Here is an 18,529-nt window from a genome sequence, read left to right on the forward strand (position 1 = left end):
TTTCCCCATTTTATCCCTCCACCTTCTTCCCCCTCTCCCTTCCCCTGTCACCCTCCCCCTTTCTCATGTGCGATTTGGTCGCACAGCGGTGACGTTAGTCTACTCATTGCAAAGTATTTGTTATATTAGATAGAATACGTAGAATACATCCAAATCTCATATAAGAGAAGGGAAGGGTGACGGGATGGGGGAAAAGGTGGAGGGAGAAAGTAGGGAAAGAGAGATAGGGGATGAGAAGATGAGAGGAAGCGAGAAAGCGGAGAGAAAGAAAAGAAAAAAAAAAAGAAAGAAAAAACGGTAGCCAGCGTCAACGCCAAAAGAGTTGACGTCTGGCGTTGGCCAGTGGCTCTGGTGGTGATGGGTTGAAATGGAATGAGGAAAAAGAAGAATAGAGAGAAGAGAATTTTTTTTTTGTGTTTTTTGGTATTATAATGTAGGTATTTTTTAAATTGTAGTTAAAATTGTAAAAAAATTTGTAAAAAAAAATTTGGCAACAAATCCATTTGCCAAATAGGACCTTAGGTTGGAGGAAAGAGGTAAAGGGTAATGTCTATAATGGTGGTGGTAATAACTAGAGCATTAAGCAAAGCAGCAGTGATAGAGCAAAAAGATAGATGATATTGAGGATTCGGTGGTTGTAAATTTAGAAGAAGAGGAGTGTATAACCGAGAAGATGACGTGGAACATTTTTATCAATCAATCTACATGAGAGGTCGTAAACCGAATCTACCCAAAAATTTTCCATGAAAATGTGATATGAGGTACGTTTCTGGTTGGCAGTTGCAAAAGGGATGAGGTCGGGTAATTAGTTACGTCTATCATTCTTGAGTTTTGAGTTATACGACCCATTAACTTTATCGTTCATGAGTACGCTTATTTGACAAGTGAATTTTTTGGGTGTTTGTCTAAATTTTAATTGTAACTTATTGTATAATTTGTAGAAAACCTTTTTAGGGTGTGTAAATTTTTTTTTTCCTTTTTCTTCGTCTTTCTTTTTCATTTTTTTCTTAATCTTTCTTTATTTCGTTTTCCTTTTATTTCATATACTCTTCTTCTTCTCCATTCCCATCTTTGATCTTCCTCACTGCTTTCTCGCTATAGGCGGCTGCTGGTGTCACAAAAAATCATTTTTTGCTTCTCTCTCACTTTGTCTTTGTCTCTCATTCTTCCTCCTCTTCTCTCCATCTTTCCCCTTATCGCCTCCTTTTTTTTCTTCCTCGTCACCCTTCTCCTACTTCTAACATAATTTGATCGCATGACCAGATCATACTAGGGAAAGGAGGAGGGTGGCAAAATGAGGGAGAAGGGAAGTGGAGGAGGTGACAGGAGAGAAAGTAGGAGATAGCTGGAGAGAAAAGAGGAAGAGAGGAAGGGAGGAAAGAAAAAGGGGATAAGGAAGGAGGAGAATGAGAGGGAAGAGAGAAAGAAACAAAAACTAAAGAGATCAGTGGTACTGGTCAACCACGAAAATAGTGATGGGTTGATGAGATGGGGAGAGGAAGAAAAGAAAAGAAATAAGAAAAAAAATTTGTTTGTTTTTTTGGGTATTTTAAAATTTTTGAAAAGTTTTTTAATATTACACAACTTAAAGTTGTTAAAAAATTATAGGAGAAAACTTGGCAAACAACTCGTCTGCCAAATAGGTGATTAAGTATGATGAGTTTATTGCCAAACTAACTCTTCTTTTGAAACATATACCCAAAGTAACCTAATTTTAAATTTTATTACCTTTCTAATTCTTTTTTTGCCACATATGTTGCATATGTGGCAGGATAGATATAGAGGCACATTCCATCTCTCTTTCCCAACTAATATCTTTCCAACTTTTTTTTCCAACTAATATCTTCTCCGATTCTCTCTCTGAACCTTTCCATTTTTTTTGGGATAATTTCAAATACTTCCCCAGAAGTTTCTGACAGTCTCACTCCCCTTTCCTGTGGTTTCAAAAATACCACAAACTTTCCCTAAAACTAAATAGGCAGTCTCAAAGTAGACCCAATTCAAAAATACAAACAATAAAAAATGGAGAGTTGGAGAGAGAAACAACTATATACCACAAATGCCCTGATTATCTTGCATTAATGATTTTATCTTTATGACTAATACTAATTTACCTATAAACACCTTACACGGGGTGATCTATGAGGTATAATCAGTTTACAAACATGTACATTATGTTAGATGTTAGTTACTTGCCTGTTTCTATATTGGTTAAAGGATTCTAATTTATCGTTAATTACGTTAATTGTGTTTATAACTAACTTCAATAAATTTGTCCTGATAATCACGAAATATTAGAGAGGTAGTTTTCTTCAATAAATAGCATGTATATAAATACTTAGTGAATGTACAATCTGGTTGAAATAATGTACACCGTGTTATTGACCAAGTACGATGCATAGAAATTGTTGAACATGCAGTTATTTGTTCACATGCATATTGTAATTAGTCATCGCAGCAATATGCATAGTGCAATGGTATGCATACATTTGGAATGGTTATTGGTACTTTGACCCACTTGTGCATCTTCTTGCAAGTTTCAGTGGGTATGTAATTTTATCTATATGACTAATACTAATTTGCCTATAAATACCTTACACGGGGTGATCTATGAGGTACAATCAATTTACAAACATGTATATTATATTAGATGTTAGTTACTTGCCTGTTTCTATATTGGTTAAAGGATTCTAATTTATCGTTAATTACATTAATTGTGTTTATAACTAACTTCGCCAAATTTGTCCTGATAATCACGAAATATTAGCTAACTTGTGAGAGTATTTAAGTCTTTTTGGCGATGATGATATAAGAAATGAGACCTAAAATTCTAACAGGAGAGGTTTGTGATATTTTTGAAACCACAGGGGAGGAGAGTGAGACTGTCAGAAACCTCAGGGGAGGTATCTGAAATTATCCTTTTTTTTCCTTTCGCTGTCTTTTTTCTTTCATTATTTTTCCTTGTCAAATGTAATTATGAGAAGCCAATATTTACATTAACAACATCTAAAATTTCATTATCATTCCTGATATTGTATCTATGGATGAAAATATTCTCCTCAAATTGATAATCTTAAGGTAAATGAAAATTATTCTATTATCTTTTCTATTGTGCAGTTTTTGGAACATTCCTATAACCTTCAAAAAAATTTGAATACTAATTGTTTTAACAAATGATTTCTCACACCGTGTTTGATAAAATGTTAAGAAGAAAACTACGTAACAACATAGATTCATATTCAATATGTTTGATTGCCGCCACATATATAAGTATGTTCATTTGTAGTGCCTCTCTATCACATGATCAAATAATCTTGTATACTTGAAGTATTTTTGCACATTTATTCAACATCAATTAATGGCTTTTGTTACTTTCAAGAAACTTTAGCATCATCTTAATTGCAATAGTTTGATTACTTTTTGTAAAAGTTCTTTTCAAGGAGTAGGAAGTATAACATAAACAAATATGATAGTCTTGAAGTTTTGTAACTTTTTCTTGTTATTGCTTACAATTTTCATTGCAATTTTTGTATTTTGCAAATTCATTTTTGAAAAATATATGCAATAAGTTTGATACATTAAAAAAATATTGCTGAGAGCAATAATAGCAAGGTCAATAGTGGTAGAATTTATTTTAAATAATTATAAGGAATTTATTAAAGTTAAGCAATCCTTTTGTGCCTCTATAATAAAATAGTTTAAATTTTTAGTTTTTGTTGGAAACTATAGATTAGATTAAAGTTTTCATTTTTTGTTATCCTACATAGCAATCAGGGTAATTAGGTGGCAACAATAACATCGATTTGGGAATAAAATTTGAAAGTGAATCATATTGAAAATATTTTTTAGAAAGAGTGTTATTTTGACAAAAAACTGTAAGTATGATTATGGTAAAAGTAATTGATGAAACTAGGTCTAGCTCCATGATACATAATCCGGAAGTTATACAGTTGCTGGTCCTAATTATAGAGCATAATATAAGTATAAACGCAATAAATAAAGATCACAATGTAATAATATGTAAAAATACAACAAATTTTGATACTCTATAAAAATTGTGTATCACAATCAACTCATGTGTCTAATTTGAAATCAAAATGATCATACCATCGGCTATTCCTTGCAATGGAACTAATCCGAGAACTTCTCTCTAATTCCTAATTGAAAAAAAATTAATGAGTCATCAGTCATTAGAATTTTACCCATATTGTTTATTTTTTTTAGATTATAACCACGTTTAAGATTTCGAAACTATCCTCTATTGTCAAAACAAATTTAAAAGACAATTAATTTTATTTTAAATGAACCATCTTTATCAAATTATTAACAAATGAGTCTCAAGAACGCTCCATTTGTGGACTTGTTCTTAGTTAGTTATTTTAATTAATTATGGGTTCTAATTTGAATTAATTAGCTTTGTGATGTTCTTAGTCGTATTTGTGTTATGATTGTAGATTTTTTAATAACAAGAAAGTTGAAATCTACAATCATTCAAAAAATGGCTTTTGCTGAATCTGATAATTAATTTTTATAATTAAATTTTGTAAAATCTAAAATAACCGAGAACAAGGCTTTTATATAAGCTAACAATAAGGCTAAAATTTATAAAGCACATAAGACAAATTGGTCATTCTAATTATTTTATCTATGTCTGGTCTTTCTCTCAATTTCCATAAGAACCTATGCCTTTCTTTTTTCTTTCTTGGATTAAGGGTGCATTTCATAAAAATTGAAATCTGAAAATTAAAATTTGAAATCCAAAATATTTTTTATCCTGTTAGGCTAATGTTTTTATTTCCTTTTCTGGTGCACCCTTGGAGGCACCTCAATCATTCAACCTGAACTTTCTTACTTTGGTTTTATCACGGTTTTCTCCTATTTTCACTATTTCTTTGGAAAATAGTAAGCTCCCTCATATAAAACACAAAAAGGGCTATTGCGCGAGATAAAAGCAGGTGTAGCAACTGGAGGACGGAACATCATATCTCCTATCTCGTTTAAGCACCTTATTGATAAGAAATGGAACTGCCGTATAAATCCCTCACAGTGGCTGTGAACTTTGTAGAGAGGTAGAGGTTGTCTGTTTAACATTAAGAGCTCCTGAGTTCCCTCCAATTTGGAAGATTTTTGTTGCTGTCTAGTAAGGGATGCTTTTTCTTTTTTGGTATCATATGTACATGCACAGAATTGTAATGGAATCAGATCTGGTTTGAAGCTAAATGTTGGGTCTGAATGGACAGCATGTTGATTTTGCATTATTATTAGTCTTCTCACTTTGTGAACGAGCGTCACTTCTTTGGCATATGATCAGGCATGCATATTCTTTTGCTCATAACTTTACAAATGCACAAATCTGTGAGGATGCTTGTACTCCATTTTATACCCACTGGTTTGGTTATGCTGAGAGAATGATGCCGTTTTCATGCCCCCGACTGAACAAACGGTTTGAAAGACTTATATCATTACGGACTGATGAAATGTTCTCAGGCATTCTACGTTTTGGCCCAAGCAACTACTTGCCTGTTCATTTGAGAGTGTCAGTCAATGTTTCCTTGCTCGTTTGGTGGATGTATGTTACTGCATCATTAAAACGTCTCACCCCTCACCTCACCCCAGCCCATGGCAAGGTATTATTCAGTAGTTAGGACTGAATACTGATGACATCTTATTTCCTACTTATTGTGAATCGGGCCAGTTTGTGCTAAGCTGACCAGTAAAATAGCTGCTGGTCTTCCAGCCAGGTGGAAAATGCTCCAATATAAAATGCTCTAAACGCGCATAAATTTGGCCGGCGTCAGCATAATCTATTCCTGGCTGAAGTCCTCAGTCCTCACCTAGGCTGACTATTTTTTGTCTGGGTTTAGAAGGCTCTTAAGTCTACCAAGTGGACATTGATTAACCCCCAAGTCTGATTTTGGGAGTTCAAAATTATGGTTTTGCTCCTTAGTATTATTATTAATCTCCGTCTCTCTGTAACTGATTGGTAAATTTTATTGGCACCGAGTCCGAGAAGCTTGAAGATCCTCTCGTGCTTAGGTGTATTTGATTTATCAGAAAGTGGGTGCTAAGTTTTACTGCAGAGCTGTTAACAGAAAATGCTTTCTGGCAGATGACTACCGCAATATCGATTGAAGATGTCCGTAGGGAGGTAAAGATATTGAGAGCCTTGTCTGGACATAAGAATCTGGTCCAATTTCATGAAGCATTTGAGGATGCCCAGAACGTCTACATAGTTATGGAGCATTTGAGGATGCCCAGAACGTCTACATAGTTATGGAGCATGTATGCCCTAATACACCAGTATTTTCATGCTTCCAATTCATAGAAGTTGTAATTCATTTTATTGTACCCACAAAAAGGTTTGTTTCCACTGTATTAACTTCCAATCGTGATTGAATATTATCACAAAAAAGCATTTTGCTAAAGCCTCGCATCTCATAATATATTCTACAATTGTTATTATTTTTCAGTTTATCAGTGATTGATCAGTGATTGGACAAAATATCAATAGTGGCGCATGCGAGTTGCATGGCAAAGCTCTATTTTTTTTATAATAAAAAAAAAAAAAAAGTGGCGCATGCGAGTTGCATGGCACCCAATAATTGTAAACCGACAAATGAATGCATCGCGTGCCTAAAAGCCATATACTGTACAACTAGCATACGTATTATATAGTGGAAATGTGGTCTACCATACTAATAAATCTAAACCAGTCATAGTCCTTCAGACTCCAACATTATTCCTACTGCCCTAAAAAAGCATATTACTGTCTTTTCCTCTGCTCTGCTCTGATCAGATTACAATACTACAACGATATAGATTAAGTTTCAAGCAGTTGAAAACGTCGTCTCTCCCACACAAGAAAAGCCAATTCAAGTTCCCCTCCCAATCATCAAGTGTGGTGATAATGTCGACCCGCAATAGCTCCAACATCATAGCTTGCAAAGGTACTGAACCCACTACTAATTGATTGGCTCCTAGCTACAATAATGCAATCTGTGTACAATTGTCGTTGTTTCACACTTTACGTGTGGATCGGTGGATTTCTCGTTATTGCTGCTCCCTTAAGTCCGTTCTTTCTATTTTTGGGCAATACAAGGAATTGCCTACTCATTACTTGTTAGTTCTCTTGTGCTATTTTTCTCTTTGTATCTCCAGATATCACAATACTCCATTTAAGGTTTAATTGATGATGCTACACCCTCCCCCCTCCTTCAAAAATAAAAATAAAAATAAAAATAGGCGTTGTTTGCTGGGGAAAAGGCGAGGCACCCAAGGTAGAAGAGATAGAGGTGGAACCTCCGAGATCAGGTGAAGTTAGGGTAAAGATGTTATTTGCCAGCCTTTGTCACACTGATGTCTTATGCTGCAATGGCTTTCCAACGGTTACTACTCTCTCTTTACTCCTCATATACCTTTTTTTTTTTTTTTGGTAATCCTGTTTTCCGATTTTTAACTCAACTCTCTTTCTTTCTCACTTGTTTTGGTAATCCTCATTCCAGCCTCTATTTCCTCGAGTTCTGGGACATGAAGGTGTTGGGTAATCGATTTCTCTTCCAATCTCTCTTTTGTTCTTGCATTTTGCTTCAGTAATTCAGTTTCAACTTTTAAATTTCAGACTTCAACTATCAATTTTATAGAATGACCAAATAGAGCTGAATAGTAATCCCTTTCATCTTCTCTCCAGCCAGATAGAGAGTGTCGGTGAAGAAGTCTTTCACCTCAAAGTGGGAGACATGGTCATTCCTACGTACTTGGGGGAGTGTAAAAAATGCAACAACTGTATTTCCGGAAAGACCAACCTATGCGAGACCTACCCCTTGCAAGCTTTCACCGGATTAATGCCAGATGGTTCATCAAGAATGTCCATTATAACTTCAGGTCGCCGCCAAATGCTGTACCAATTTCTTAGTTGCTCCACATGGTCCCAGTATACCATTGTAGACGCTAACTACGTCGTGAAGATGGATTCACGGCTAGCTCTACCACACGCTAGCTTCCTGTCCTGCGGTTTCACCACTGGGTTTGGAGCAACTTGGAAAGAAGCCAAGGTTGAAAAAGGTTCTACCGTTGCTATTTTTGGCCTTGGCGCTGTTGGATTGGGAGTAAGTGCAACATCAACATGCCAAATGTTAGGACGAGGGACGATGCGGTTAGGATTTCGTGCAGTTCTAACGGTTGTCATTCTTCTTACATAATTTGGTGTACCACCATATAACCTTGGTGTATTCGTACACTTTTTTCATGCACATCAACTCAATGTGTAAATACAACTAGGTACACCAATATATGAAGAAATACAACAACCTCATATAATTGCACGAAATACAATCGTATCTATCCCAATGAATCCTTCCTCAATCTGTCCCGTTCTTCTCATAGGACCTAACTTTCAAATGCAATGCAGGCAGTTGAGGGTGCTCGAGTGCGCGGAGCAGCACAAATTGTAGGCATTGACATCAACAAAGACAAGCGCGAAAAGGGGGAAGCTTTTGGAATGACGCATTATATAAACCCCAAAGCCATTGGTGATATATCCATCTCAGAAATGGTGAAAGAGCTAACTAATGGACGAGGAGTGGACTATAGCTTTGAATGCACGGGGGTTCCTGATTTGGTTAACGAAGCTTTGGAAACCACCAAAATGGTAATTAACTGTCCCATAACACAACCATGGAGCATAGTATTTGAAACAGCTACTAATTCCAAGTTATCTTTTTCTTGGTAATTTGCTATCAGGGAGTAGGGAAAACGATAATGCTTGGAGCAGGGACTCAAAAGAGCATGGAAATCGACTTCATTTCCCTGCTTGGATGCAGAACATTCAAATACTCTATTTTTGGTGGGGTTAAAGTCCAGTCTGACCTTCCAGTTGTGATTGACAAATGCATCAATAAGGTAGAATAATCTTCAAGAAAAATGCACTGAAATTCCATTTATCTTTAGCATAGCTTTTTCTTCAAAAATTTCGGATACTTTCCTATTCAAAAGTACAAACCTTAACTGAAATAATTCAATTCTCCACCATCCAACAGAGGAGAGATCAGAAACGAAAACTTTCTACGTTGACCACAGAAATTAGCTGAAATTTCCCATCTATCTTGCAGGAGATACAGAAACTAGATCAGCTTTTAACTCATGAAATTCAACTCAAGGACATAAACCGAGCCTTTGATCTACTGAAGGAACCTGACTGCGTCAAGGTTCTCATCCAGTTATGATTGCCCAGCAAGAATTTTCAATATGACTTTTGGTCTTTTTGGTTTTCAATCTTATCTTATTGTAGTCCAAAACAAAAGGAAGCAATAAAAGAGATCTTGAGTTTTGCCGCCCTCAGATCCTTCAGGGTACTTTTAATATGACAACCGGAAGAGAGTGAAGCACCGGGAACAAGGTTCAATTCTTCACAAAGCAAATGAAAAAGCTGCGATTAATATGACAATTGACTTAAAAATTCAATATATCGCGCTATGCACTGCCATTGAATAAAAAGATCCAAGTGAAGGGTCTGTTTCATATTACCCCTATCAGTTCTCCTGTAACAAGTTCCGTAAGATGCTCGGAACTCATTTTTAACAAAGCAGGCAGGGTACTTTTGGCATCTGATTTTCAGTCCTGACGCGACGCAAATAGTAATAAAGAAAGCAAAAGTAAGTGAGGGGTCAGATAGTGACCATCATCGCAAGCAATGTTTAGTACTCAGCATAACAAAACACATCATGTCATTGCAAGCAATGTAAAATTCCGAGCATTGTTAGGTAATGACATCATCCAATCCTGCCGAATAAGTTCACGAGAAAGCCAAAAACTAATCAGTAAGCTATAAGCCAACATTAAGCAATACACACGACAAAGAAACTACCAATATCTCATGTACCATTCAAGGTACCAAATGATCATTTGATATAATACTACTATGTTGTCCAGTAAACAATGTCATATTCCATATTCTCTATTCAAGTGACATCATCATCAAGCACTACAGACGTGTCTATGAACACCTTGGCTCATTGCTACAGTGCATAAACTTGAAGGAAGTTGCCTATGCATTTAACCATTTGCTGATAAAACACGTTTGACAGTCAAGAAAACCCTTAGGCCTTGACAGTCAAACATGATTACTATGAAAGAAGACTCAAAAGAGACTGGCATGATTTTCCATGAAACGAGTCAAAGTAAAGACTAAGGTCAAACACACTCGGTTAAACTATCTCAAAAATTCAGCTCTTCTTTCAGATGCAAAAGACACATATATAAAGCATTTATGCATGCATGTACATATATAAATATATATATATATAATTTCAAAAGAGCATGTGTCTTTACTTACTATCTCCTAGGACTTGCAGCAGCACCAACCACCCTGACAACAGCAGAAATTGAAAATATTATACAGGTACCAAATTGCATCTGCAAAACCAAAAAAAAAAAAAAAAAGAAAGAAAAAAATTCATTCAATATTCTTTTGAGTACCTGCCCTGCTGATTTCCAACTACACTCCCACTGGTCTTCCATTGAGTTGAACCCTTGTTTTGGGAGCTGCCAAAATCATTCTTCTCAGAATTTGTTCCATTTCCATATGTCAATAGCATAGATTGCCCATGCGTGCTCTCAGAGCTATTCATTCCCGTGTGATCCGTAGGTTTACTCAAGATTTTTACATTTGACACACCTTCACTGTTGCTAAGGGAAACACCATTTGGATGCTGGTTCTTCATTGCAGATAGCTGAGATGAATTATCGATGGCATTTGAAGGCCTGGACACTGCATACTCCTTAAAAATGCTCCTGTCAGACTTTCCAGATGTGGACTCCGTTGATGGAGCTTTCTTCAACCGGTGAGACTGAGCCATCGGAGTCACAGCAACAGAAGGCACCAATGATGAGTAAGACGATGTTACAGCGGCAGCGGCAGCAGCAGCAGCAACCTTGGCAATAGCTGCTGTAGCTGCTATGATTTCTTGTGCACCTTCTCGAAGTTGTATGTAGTCTCCATCAATTACAAATAACTGGAAAGAGAAAATAGGCTACTTAAACTTATTATTGAGCAATGCAGAAATTTAACTTAGGAAGAAAATGCATACTTCAGGATGGCTGGAGACAAACTCATCAAGCTTCCCGTACTTCTTCTTGTAATCATGCCAATGTAGATGGGCAATCATTTTACCAAGTCTATTTGGAAGCTGCACAAAATTAAGGCATACATCATAAACAACTTACAATGTAAAAAAACAATCTTGCATTGACAAAAACTTCACTCTGAAAAGGAAGGAAAAATTGAGATCAACTAACCGTTGTGGTGATCCTGATTCTACCTCCAGATCCTGGTGGAATTGTACGGACAATGCAAGCTAATAATGATCAGAAGAATAGAGAGAAGGGAATTTTTTTATGTGTTTTTTGGTATTATAATGTAGGTATTTTTTAAATTTTGGATAGTTTTTCAAGATTACTATAATTAAAATTGTAAAAAAATTTGTAAAAAAAAAAAGGCAAAAAATCCATTTGCCAAACAGGGCCTTAGGTTGGAGGAAAGAGGTAAAGGGTAATGTCTATAATGGTGGTGGTAATAACTAGAGCGTTAAGCAAAGCAGCAATGGCAGAGCAAAGGGATCGAGGATATTGAGGATCCGGTGGCTGTAAATTTAGAAAAAAGTGAATAACCGAGAAGTTGATGTGGAACATTTTTGTCACTCAATCTACATGAGAGGTTGTAAACCGAATCTACCCAAAATTTTTCCATGAAAATGTAATATGAGGTATGTTTCTGGTTGGCAGTTGCAAAAGCGATGAGGTTGGGTAATTAGTTATGTCTATCATTCTTGAGTTTTAAGTTCTGCGACCCATTAACTTTATCGTTCATAAGTGCCCATTGACAAGTGAATTTTTTGGGTGTTTATCTAAATTTTAATTGTAACTTATTGTATAATTTGTAGAAAACCTTTTTAGGATGTGTAAAACTTTTTTTTTTCTTTTTCTTCGTCTTTCTTTCTCATTTTTTTCTTAATATTCCTTTATTTCGTTTTCCTTTTATTTCATATACTTTTCTTCTTCTCCATTTCCATCACTGATCTTCCTCCTTATTTCCTCGCTATAGGCGGCCGTTGGTGTCGGTACCCCCGTAGGCAAATTGGCTCCAACAAAAAATCATTTTTTGCTTCTCTCTCTCTCTCTCTCTCATTTCCTCTTTATCTTTCCCCCTACCACCTCCCCTTTTTTTCTCCCTCGTCACCCTTCTCCTGTTTCTAGTGTGATTTGATCGCGTGACCAGATCGTACTAGGGGAAGGAGGAGGGTGCCAAAAGGAGGGAGAAGGGAAGTGGAGAAGGTGAGGGGAGAGGAAGGAGGAAGAAGGGAGGGAGGAATGACAAGGGGATAAGAAAGGAGGAGAATGAGAGGGAGAAGAGAAAGAAACAAAAAATAAAGAGATCGGTGGTACTGGCCAATGACAAAAATGGTGGTGGGTTGATGAGATGGGGAGAGGAAGAATAAGAAAAGAAATAAGAAAAATTTTTTGTGTGTTTTTTGGGTATTTTAATATATGTATTTTAAAATTTTTGAGAAGTTTTTCGATATTACACAAGTTAAAGTTGTTAAAAATTTGTAGGAGAAAATTTGGTAAACAACTCGTCTGCCAAATAGGTAATTAAGTATGATTATGGTAAAAGTAATTGATGAAACTAGATCTAGCTCCACGATACATAATCTTGAAGTTATACAGCTGCTAGTCCTAATTATAGAGCATAATATAAGTATAAACGCAATAAATAAAGATCACAACATAATAATTTGTAAAAATACAACAAATTTTGATACTTTTTAAAAATTGTGTATCACAATCAACTCATGTATCTAATTTGAAATCAAAATGATCATACCATCAGCTATTACTTGCAATCAAACTAATCCGAGAATTTCTCTCTAATTCCTAATTGAAAAAAATTAATGAATTATCAGTGATTAGAATTTTACCCATATTGTTCATTTTTTTTAGATTATAACCACGTTTAAGATTTCAAAACTATCCTCTATTGTCAAAATAAATTTAAAAGACAACTAATTTTATTTTAAATGAACCTTCTTTATCAAATTATTAGCAAATGAGTCTCAAGAACACTCCATTTGTGGACTTGTTCTCAGTTAATTATTTTAATTAATTATGGATTCTAATTTTAAGTAGTTACATTTTGTGATGTTCTTGGTTCTATTTGTATTATGATTGTAGATTTTTTAATAACAAAAAAGTTGAAATCTATAATCATTCAAAAAATAGCTTTTGCTGAATCAGATAATTAATTTTTATAATTAAATTTTGTAAAATCTAAAATAATCGAGAACAAGGCTTTTATATAAGCTAATAATAAGGCTAAAACTTATAAATCACATAAGACAAATTGGCCATTCTAATTATTTTATCTATTTTGGTCTTTCTGTCAATCTCCATACGTACCTATGCCTTTCTTTTTTCTTTCTTGGATTAAGGGTGCATTTGATAAAAATTGAAATCTGAAATCTGAAATTTGAGTCATTTAAGTTATTGAATAATTAAGTATTAAGAACCTGTTTGGGTTTGCGGTAGTTTATTGAAAATTATACTTTACTAATAAAGCCTTTATTGATAAGTACTTCACTACAATTTCAAATGGAGCCTTAATTTGATACATTTGAATGTATATTATATTAAATAATAAGTGAGTAGCTTATTACTTATTTTTAGACCAAATTTTGATTAGAAAATTCAGTGCCATTTAATTAATTTAAATGTTCTATTTTTTGTTATCAAATGCAATTGAATAAAATTTGAATCTATTGATTTTAAGTGTTGAATTGAGTTATCAAACATGGCCTAAATTTGAAACTGCATGACATTGGTTCTTGAGTTTTGAGTCATGGGGTCCACTGGATGACAATCTATAATTATAGTATGGTGAAAAAGTAACTGATGGAAGTCGATCGTGATTCAAGTTACGAATACAATAAAATGTGGCACTTTTTTTTTTTAAAGGAATCTCACAGCTTCAATTGTTGAGTTTTAATTTAAACGAACCATCACCATTCATATTTCCATAGAATCCATACCCGTTCATGATGCGTGTTGGGTTATTGTGAAGCATACTTTTTTTTTTGGGGAGGGGGGTTGGGGGTGTTGGTTCTGCCATGCATGCAATGGGCAGGCGCCGGTGCAGGGGCGGAGGGAAGGGGGGGCCAGGGGGGCAACCGCCCCCCCTCCAATTGTTAAAAGAAAAAAATTTCTGAGTAAAAAAAATTTTATTATTATGTTTTGCCCCCCCCAAAAAATTAATCAAAAAATTTACTTTGCCCCCTCAAGGCCCAAATAATAATATTTGAAAGTCCAAATAACACAGAATTATTTTCTTAACGTATGGAGTGCAAAGAAAAGATAGCTAGACGCCAGTTAGTTAACTTGGCAATTGACTGCCACAATTCTTCTTCCTAAGTAGAAACGTCAAAGTAGAAAATAGAAACGTCAAAGGCTTGAGCCTTGAAGAACTTTCTCCTGTGAAGGCTTGAAGAAACTTTCTCCTGTGAAGACCTTCCCCGCTGGCTAAGGATTGTACATTTGTACCATTGCATTTTGCATGGTCTAGCCGTCTAGGTAATTTTTTTTTAACAATTGGAGGGGGGTAAAATTTTTTTTTTACTTAGAAATTTATTTAGTGAAATGTGGGTGTAAAAAAGTTCGCCCGTTAATTGTTTGATGAATTGATCGAGAGGGACTTGTATTATTTTTTGTACTTGTAGCATTGAGTTTTATTGGGCAAATAACTTGTCGCATTGAGTTTTAGTTTCCTGCTTGTCATTTTACTGATTTTATTTTATCATTGCTTTATTTATCATGGTTTTCTAGACAGCAGGCAGTAAGACCTCCTGAATATTTGTTCCTCTAGAATTGTCTATCTTTGTTTCTCGACATTGTGCTGAGAATTTGCTATGCAATTTAAGGAGTTTAAATTGTACATATTTATTATGGTCGGTTTCCGTTTATACTTTATAGTAATGCTTGTTTAGACTATAGAAACTTTTACTGGCATGGATAGTTATTGATTATTTTTCGGATTACAATAGTTGATGAGTTCAAGTAGGTGTTAGTTGTTCAAGTTCAGCCGATTTAATAACAAGCTATGAAAACTTCCTTGAGATATGTTTGAAATGAGAACTTGTTCTGCTCTAATGGAGATCTTTTATCATTTGTTTGCATTTTATTATTGAATAATACTTTGTGCATGTCACTTATGTCTACTTAAGTTGCAAATGTTCTTGCTGCTTTTATTCCATCTCTATAGGCCATAATCAGCATTTCTCAATCAATTTTATTTCGATTACAGGTTGTTGTTTGTTGCAAATATAGTGGTAATGGCCAACAGGACAATTGATTCTTTTTTCAAGAAAAGACGTCTAGAACCAAGTGGAAGTGGTGAAATTCCTTGTCCTCTTCGTGATTTTTCTCCTAAGCATCAAACAAAGAAATTTTGTAGAGCTGAATCATTAGAGTTTGATATTTCATCCATAGAACGTGATCCTGGAAAGAGAAAATCCATTTGGGAATATCTAGAGCATCAAAGGGATGAGGTACGGAGAGCATATATTAAGTTTGGGCCATACCAACCTGAGCTTCCGATTGAATCAATGGTTGTTGACAAGAAGGGCCGACGTTTCCTTTTCTCTTGGTATAAATTGTTTCCAGATTGGTTGGAATTTTCTCCAACAAAGAATGCTGCCTTTTGTCTTCCTTGCTCACTTTTTTCCAAGCCAACGGACCGTTTTGGATCAATGGCCTTCACAACTAGTGGATTTAGATCATAGAAGAAGGTAAATGATGGAAAAAATTGTGCTTTTTTAAATCACATTGGAAAAGATCCTAACTCATCACACAAAGTGGCAATGCAATGCTATCATGATTTGGGAAACTCATTGCAACATCTTGACAAAATTATTGAGAAGCAAAATTCTGAGCAGGTTGCAAAAAATCGGTTGCAACTTCAAGTTTCCATAGATGCTGCAAAATGGTGTGCATTTCAAGCGGTGGCTTTTAGGGGTCATGATGAAAGTTTAGATTCTAACAATCGAGGTAATTTTATTGAGTTGATCAAGCATGTGTCTTCTTATAATGAAAAAGTGGCTGCTGTGGTTCTTGATAATGCTCCTCGAAATGCATCTTATACTTCTCCTACGATCCAAAAGGAGATATTGTCCATTTGGTCGATCAAGATACAAAAGCATATTCGAGAGGAGATTAGTGATTCAAAATTTTCTATACTTGTTGATGAGGCTCAAGATAGATCAAAAATAGAGCAAATGGCTATTGTTCTTAGATTTGTGGACAAGCAAGGCTATATTCGAGAGAGATTTTTTGACATTGTTCATGTGCACGAAACCAATTCCTTGACTTTGAAGAAGGAGATATGTGATGTCCTTTCTCGCCATAATCTTAGTGTGCAAAACATTCGTGGCCAAGGATATGATGGAGCTAGTAACATGCGTGGAGAATGGAATGGACCGCAAGCATTATTTATTCAGGAGTGCCCCTATGCATATTATATTAACTGTTTTGCTCATCGACTGCAATTAACATTGATAGCAACATCTCAAGAGGTAATTCCTGTGGAACAATTCTTTACAAACTTATCTCTTCTTATAAATTTAGTTTCATCTTCTTGCCAACGGGTGGACCAACTTAGAGTTGCTAGAGCTGCTAGAATTGCTGAATTGATTGCTATTGATGAACTTGAGACTGGTAGGGGTCAGAATCAGATGGGTACCTTAAAACGGCCAGGGACTACAAGATGGGGGTCTCATTTTAGTTCTATCTGTAGCTTATTCACAGAATATGAAGACATTTGCTCTGTCCTAATTGATGTTATCAATTATGGAAATACATCAACTCAAAGAAGTGAAGCTGACAGAGTTTATGATTTCATGACATCCTTTGATTTTGTTCTTGTTATGCATATGATGAGGGACATTTTAGGATTTGCACAAGTACTTTCTCAAGCTTTACAATGCAAATCTCAAGATATTTTGAATGCCCTTAAATTGGTTTCAGTAACAAAGGATCGACTTCAAAGTTACAGAGATAATGGATGGAATGAATTGTTCACCAATGTAAAGACATTTTGTGATGCACGAAATATAGAGATGCCTGATATGAATGTCATTTATAAAGCAGGTCGAGGAAGAATTCGAAAACAAAATGATCCAATTACCATGGAGCATCACTACAGGATTGATGTGTTTTTGGCAACGGTTGATTCTCAAATACTTGAAATGAAGAATAGGTTTAAGGAAGATGTAATAGAGTTGCTTATTCTTAGTTCAGCATTGCACCCCAAAGATAATTTTCAGGCTTTCAATATTGAACAAATTTGTCAACTTGCAAACAAGTTTTATTCAGCTGACTTCACAGATCAAGAGAAGTTACACTTAAGAACTCAATTAGAGCTTTTCCAGATTGAGTTTTCCTGTAATTCTCAACTTCAAAATTTGTCATCACTTCAGGAGTTGTGCCAAGTATTAGCGAAGACAAGAAAGTCAATGTGCTATACTCTTATTGATAGATTGATTCGTCTTATTTTGACTCTTCCTGTTTCAACAGCTACAACAGAGCGTGCATTTTCTGCTATGAAAATCATCAAGACTTGTTTGCGTTCTAGGATGGAGGAAGACTTTCTTGCCAATTCTATGATAATGTATATTGAGAAAGAAATTGCTAGAACTTTTGATGTAAATTCAATCATTGATGACTTTGATAAAATTAAAAGTCGTCGTGCACAATTTCATATGTCTCACACAGTCAAATAGATTTGTAAATATGATGATATTTTTGTATATGTGAAGCGTATAAGTAATTTTCATTCTATATAAGGTTGTTTCTAATCTTGTGGTATATATGTTCACATTATTTTTTTTTGTAAATATATTTTACTTTCATTGTTATAGACTCGCCCCCCCAAAGTTAATTCCTAGCTCCGCCACTGCGCCGGTGCCTGTACGAATCCTTTTCTTTGGGATGTTCTATGCATCAAACGTGTGGGAACAGATACGCGTGAAGTGAAGCAAATATTTGTGCGAGCCATGGACATGCAGCTAAACGTGTACTGACAAAATTATTGCTTAGGAACGATATATATTAACCTAAACTGATAGAGACGAAATAAAAATACATTGGTGCAATTCTTCATTAGGCTGACGAGTAACAAATGGACGCTGGAGAAAACAATCTGAGGCTTCTTGTACTTGCCGAGAATGAGACATAGAAAGGAATTTCTTCTCCTTTCTCCTCTAGTAAGCCTCTCTTTGTTTTGTGTGTTGAATTTCTTTTTCTTCAACAGAGAGTATGGCATGTCTATTTCTTGCTTGTTCATTTCGTCTAGTTCTCCTTGCAACTTTTTTTTGCCAGATCTTCACTAATAGTGAGCTTAGACAAGCTCGTGGTTACAATAATTACAAAAGATGGAACCACAATAAAAACGAACAAGAATAGTATATCACACCACAAAGACGAATCCAAA

At 35.3% G+C, this 18,529-nt stretch overlaps 3 protein-coding genes across 4 annotated transcripts; 2 read left to right on the forward strand and 1 right to left on the reverse strand.

Annotated features, from left to right (window-relative positions):
* The first annotated feature begins 6,717 nt into the window (after positions 1-6,717).
* LOC113729873 (CYP enzymes assisting alcohol dehydrogenase) lies at positions 6,718-9,336 on the forward strand. Of its 2 annotated transcripts, none has more exons than XM_072077982.1 (7): positions 6,718-6,947; positions 7,243-7,385; positions 7,503-7,540; positions 7,688-8,177; positions 8,408-8,647; positions 8,740-8,898; positions 9,108-9,336. In XM_072077982.1, the coding sequence occupies exons 1-7, from the start codon at positions 6,908-6,910 to the stop codon at positions 9,219-9,221; spliced, it is 1,224 nt and encodes a 407-aa protein (XP_071934083.1). In that variant the 5' UTR covers positions 6,718-6,907; the 3' UTR covers positions 9,222-9,336. The 2 variants fall into 2 exon arrangements, with proteins under 2 accessions (XP_071934083.1, XP_027109978.1); XM_027254177.2 differs by having other exon boundaries at positions 7,688-8,105.
* A 415-nt stretch (positions 9,337-9,751) lies between these two features.
* LOC113729874 (uncharacterized) lies at positions 9,752-11,360 on the reverse strand. The gene is made up of 5 exons (XM_027254178.2): positions 11,293-11,360; positions 11,085-11,183; positions 10,474-11,009; positions 10,331-10,363; positions 9,752-9,777 (listed from the first exon to the last, which is right to left on the reverse strand). Coding segments are annotated over exons 2-5 (648 nt in total). The 5' UTR covers positions 11,163-11,183; positions 11,293-11,360; the 3' UTR covers positions 9,752-9,776.
* A 4,542-nt stretch (positions 11,361-15,902) lies between these two features.
* LOC113733386 (uncharacterized) lies at positions 15,903-17,819 on the forward strand. The gene has a single exon (XM_027259759.2). The coding sequence runs from the start codon at positions 15,903-15,905 to the stop codon at positions 17,817-17,819; it is 1,917 nt and encodes a 638-aa protein (XP_027115560.2).
* The last annotated feature ends 710 nt before the right edge of the window (positions 17,820-18,529 follow it).

The sequence above is a fragment of the Coffea arabica genome, chromosome 2e (genome assembly GCF_036785885.1).
Source record: "Coffea arabica cultivar ET-39 chromosome 2e, Coffea Arabica ET-39 HiFi, whole genome shotgun sequence".
Taxonomy (NCBI): domain Eukaryota; kingdom Viridiplantae; phylum Streptophyta; class Magnoliopsida; order Gentianales; family Rubiaceae; genus Coffea; species Coffea arabica.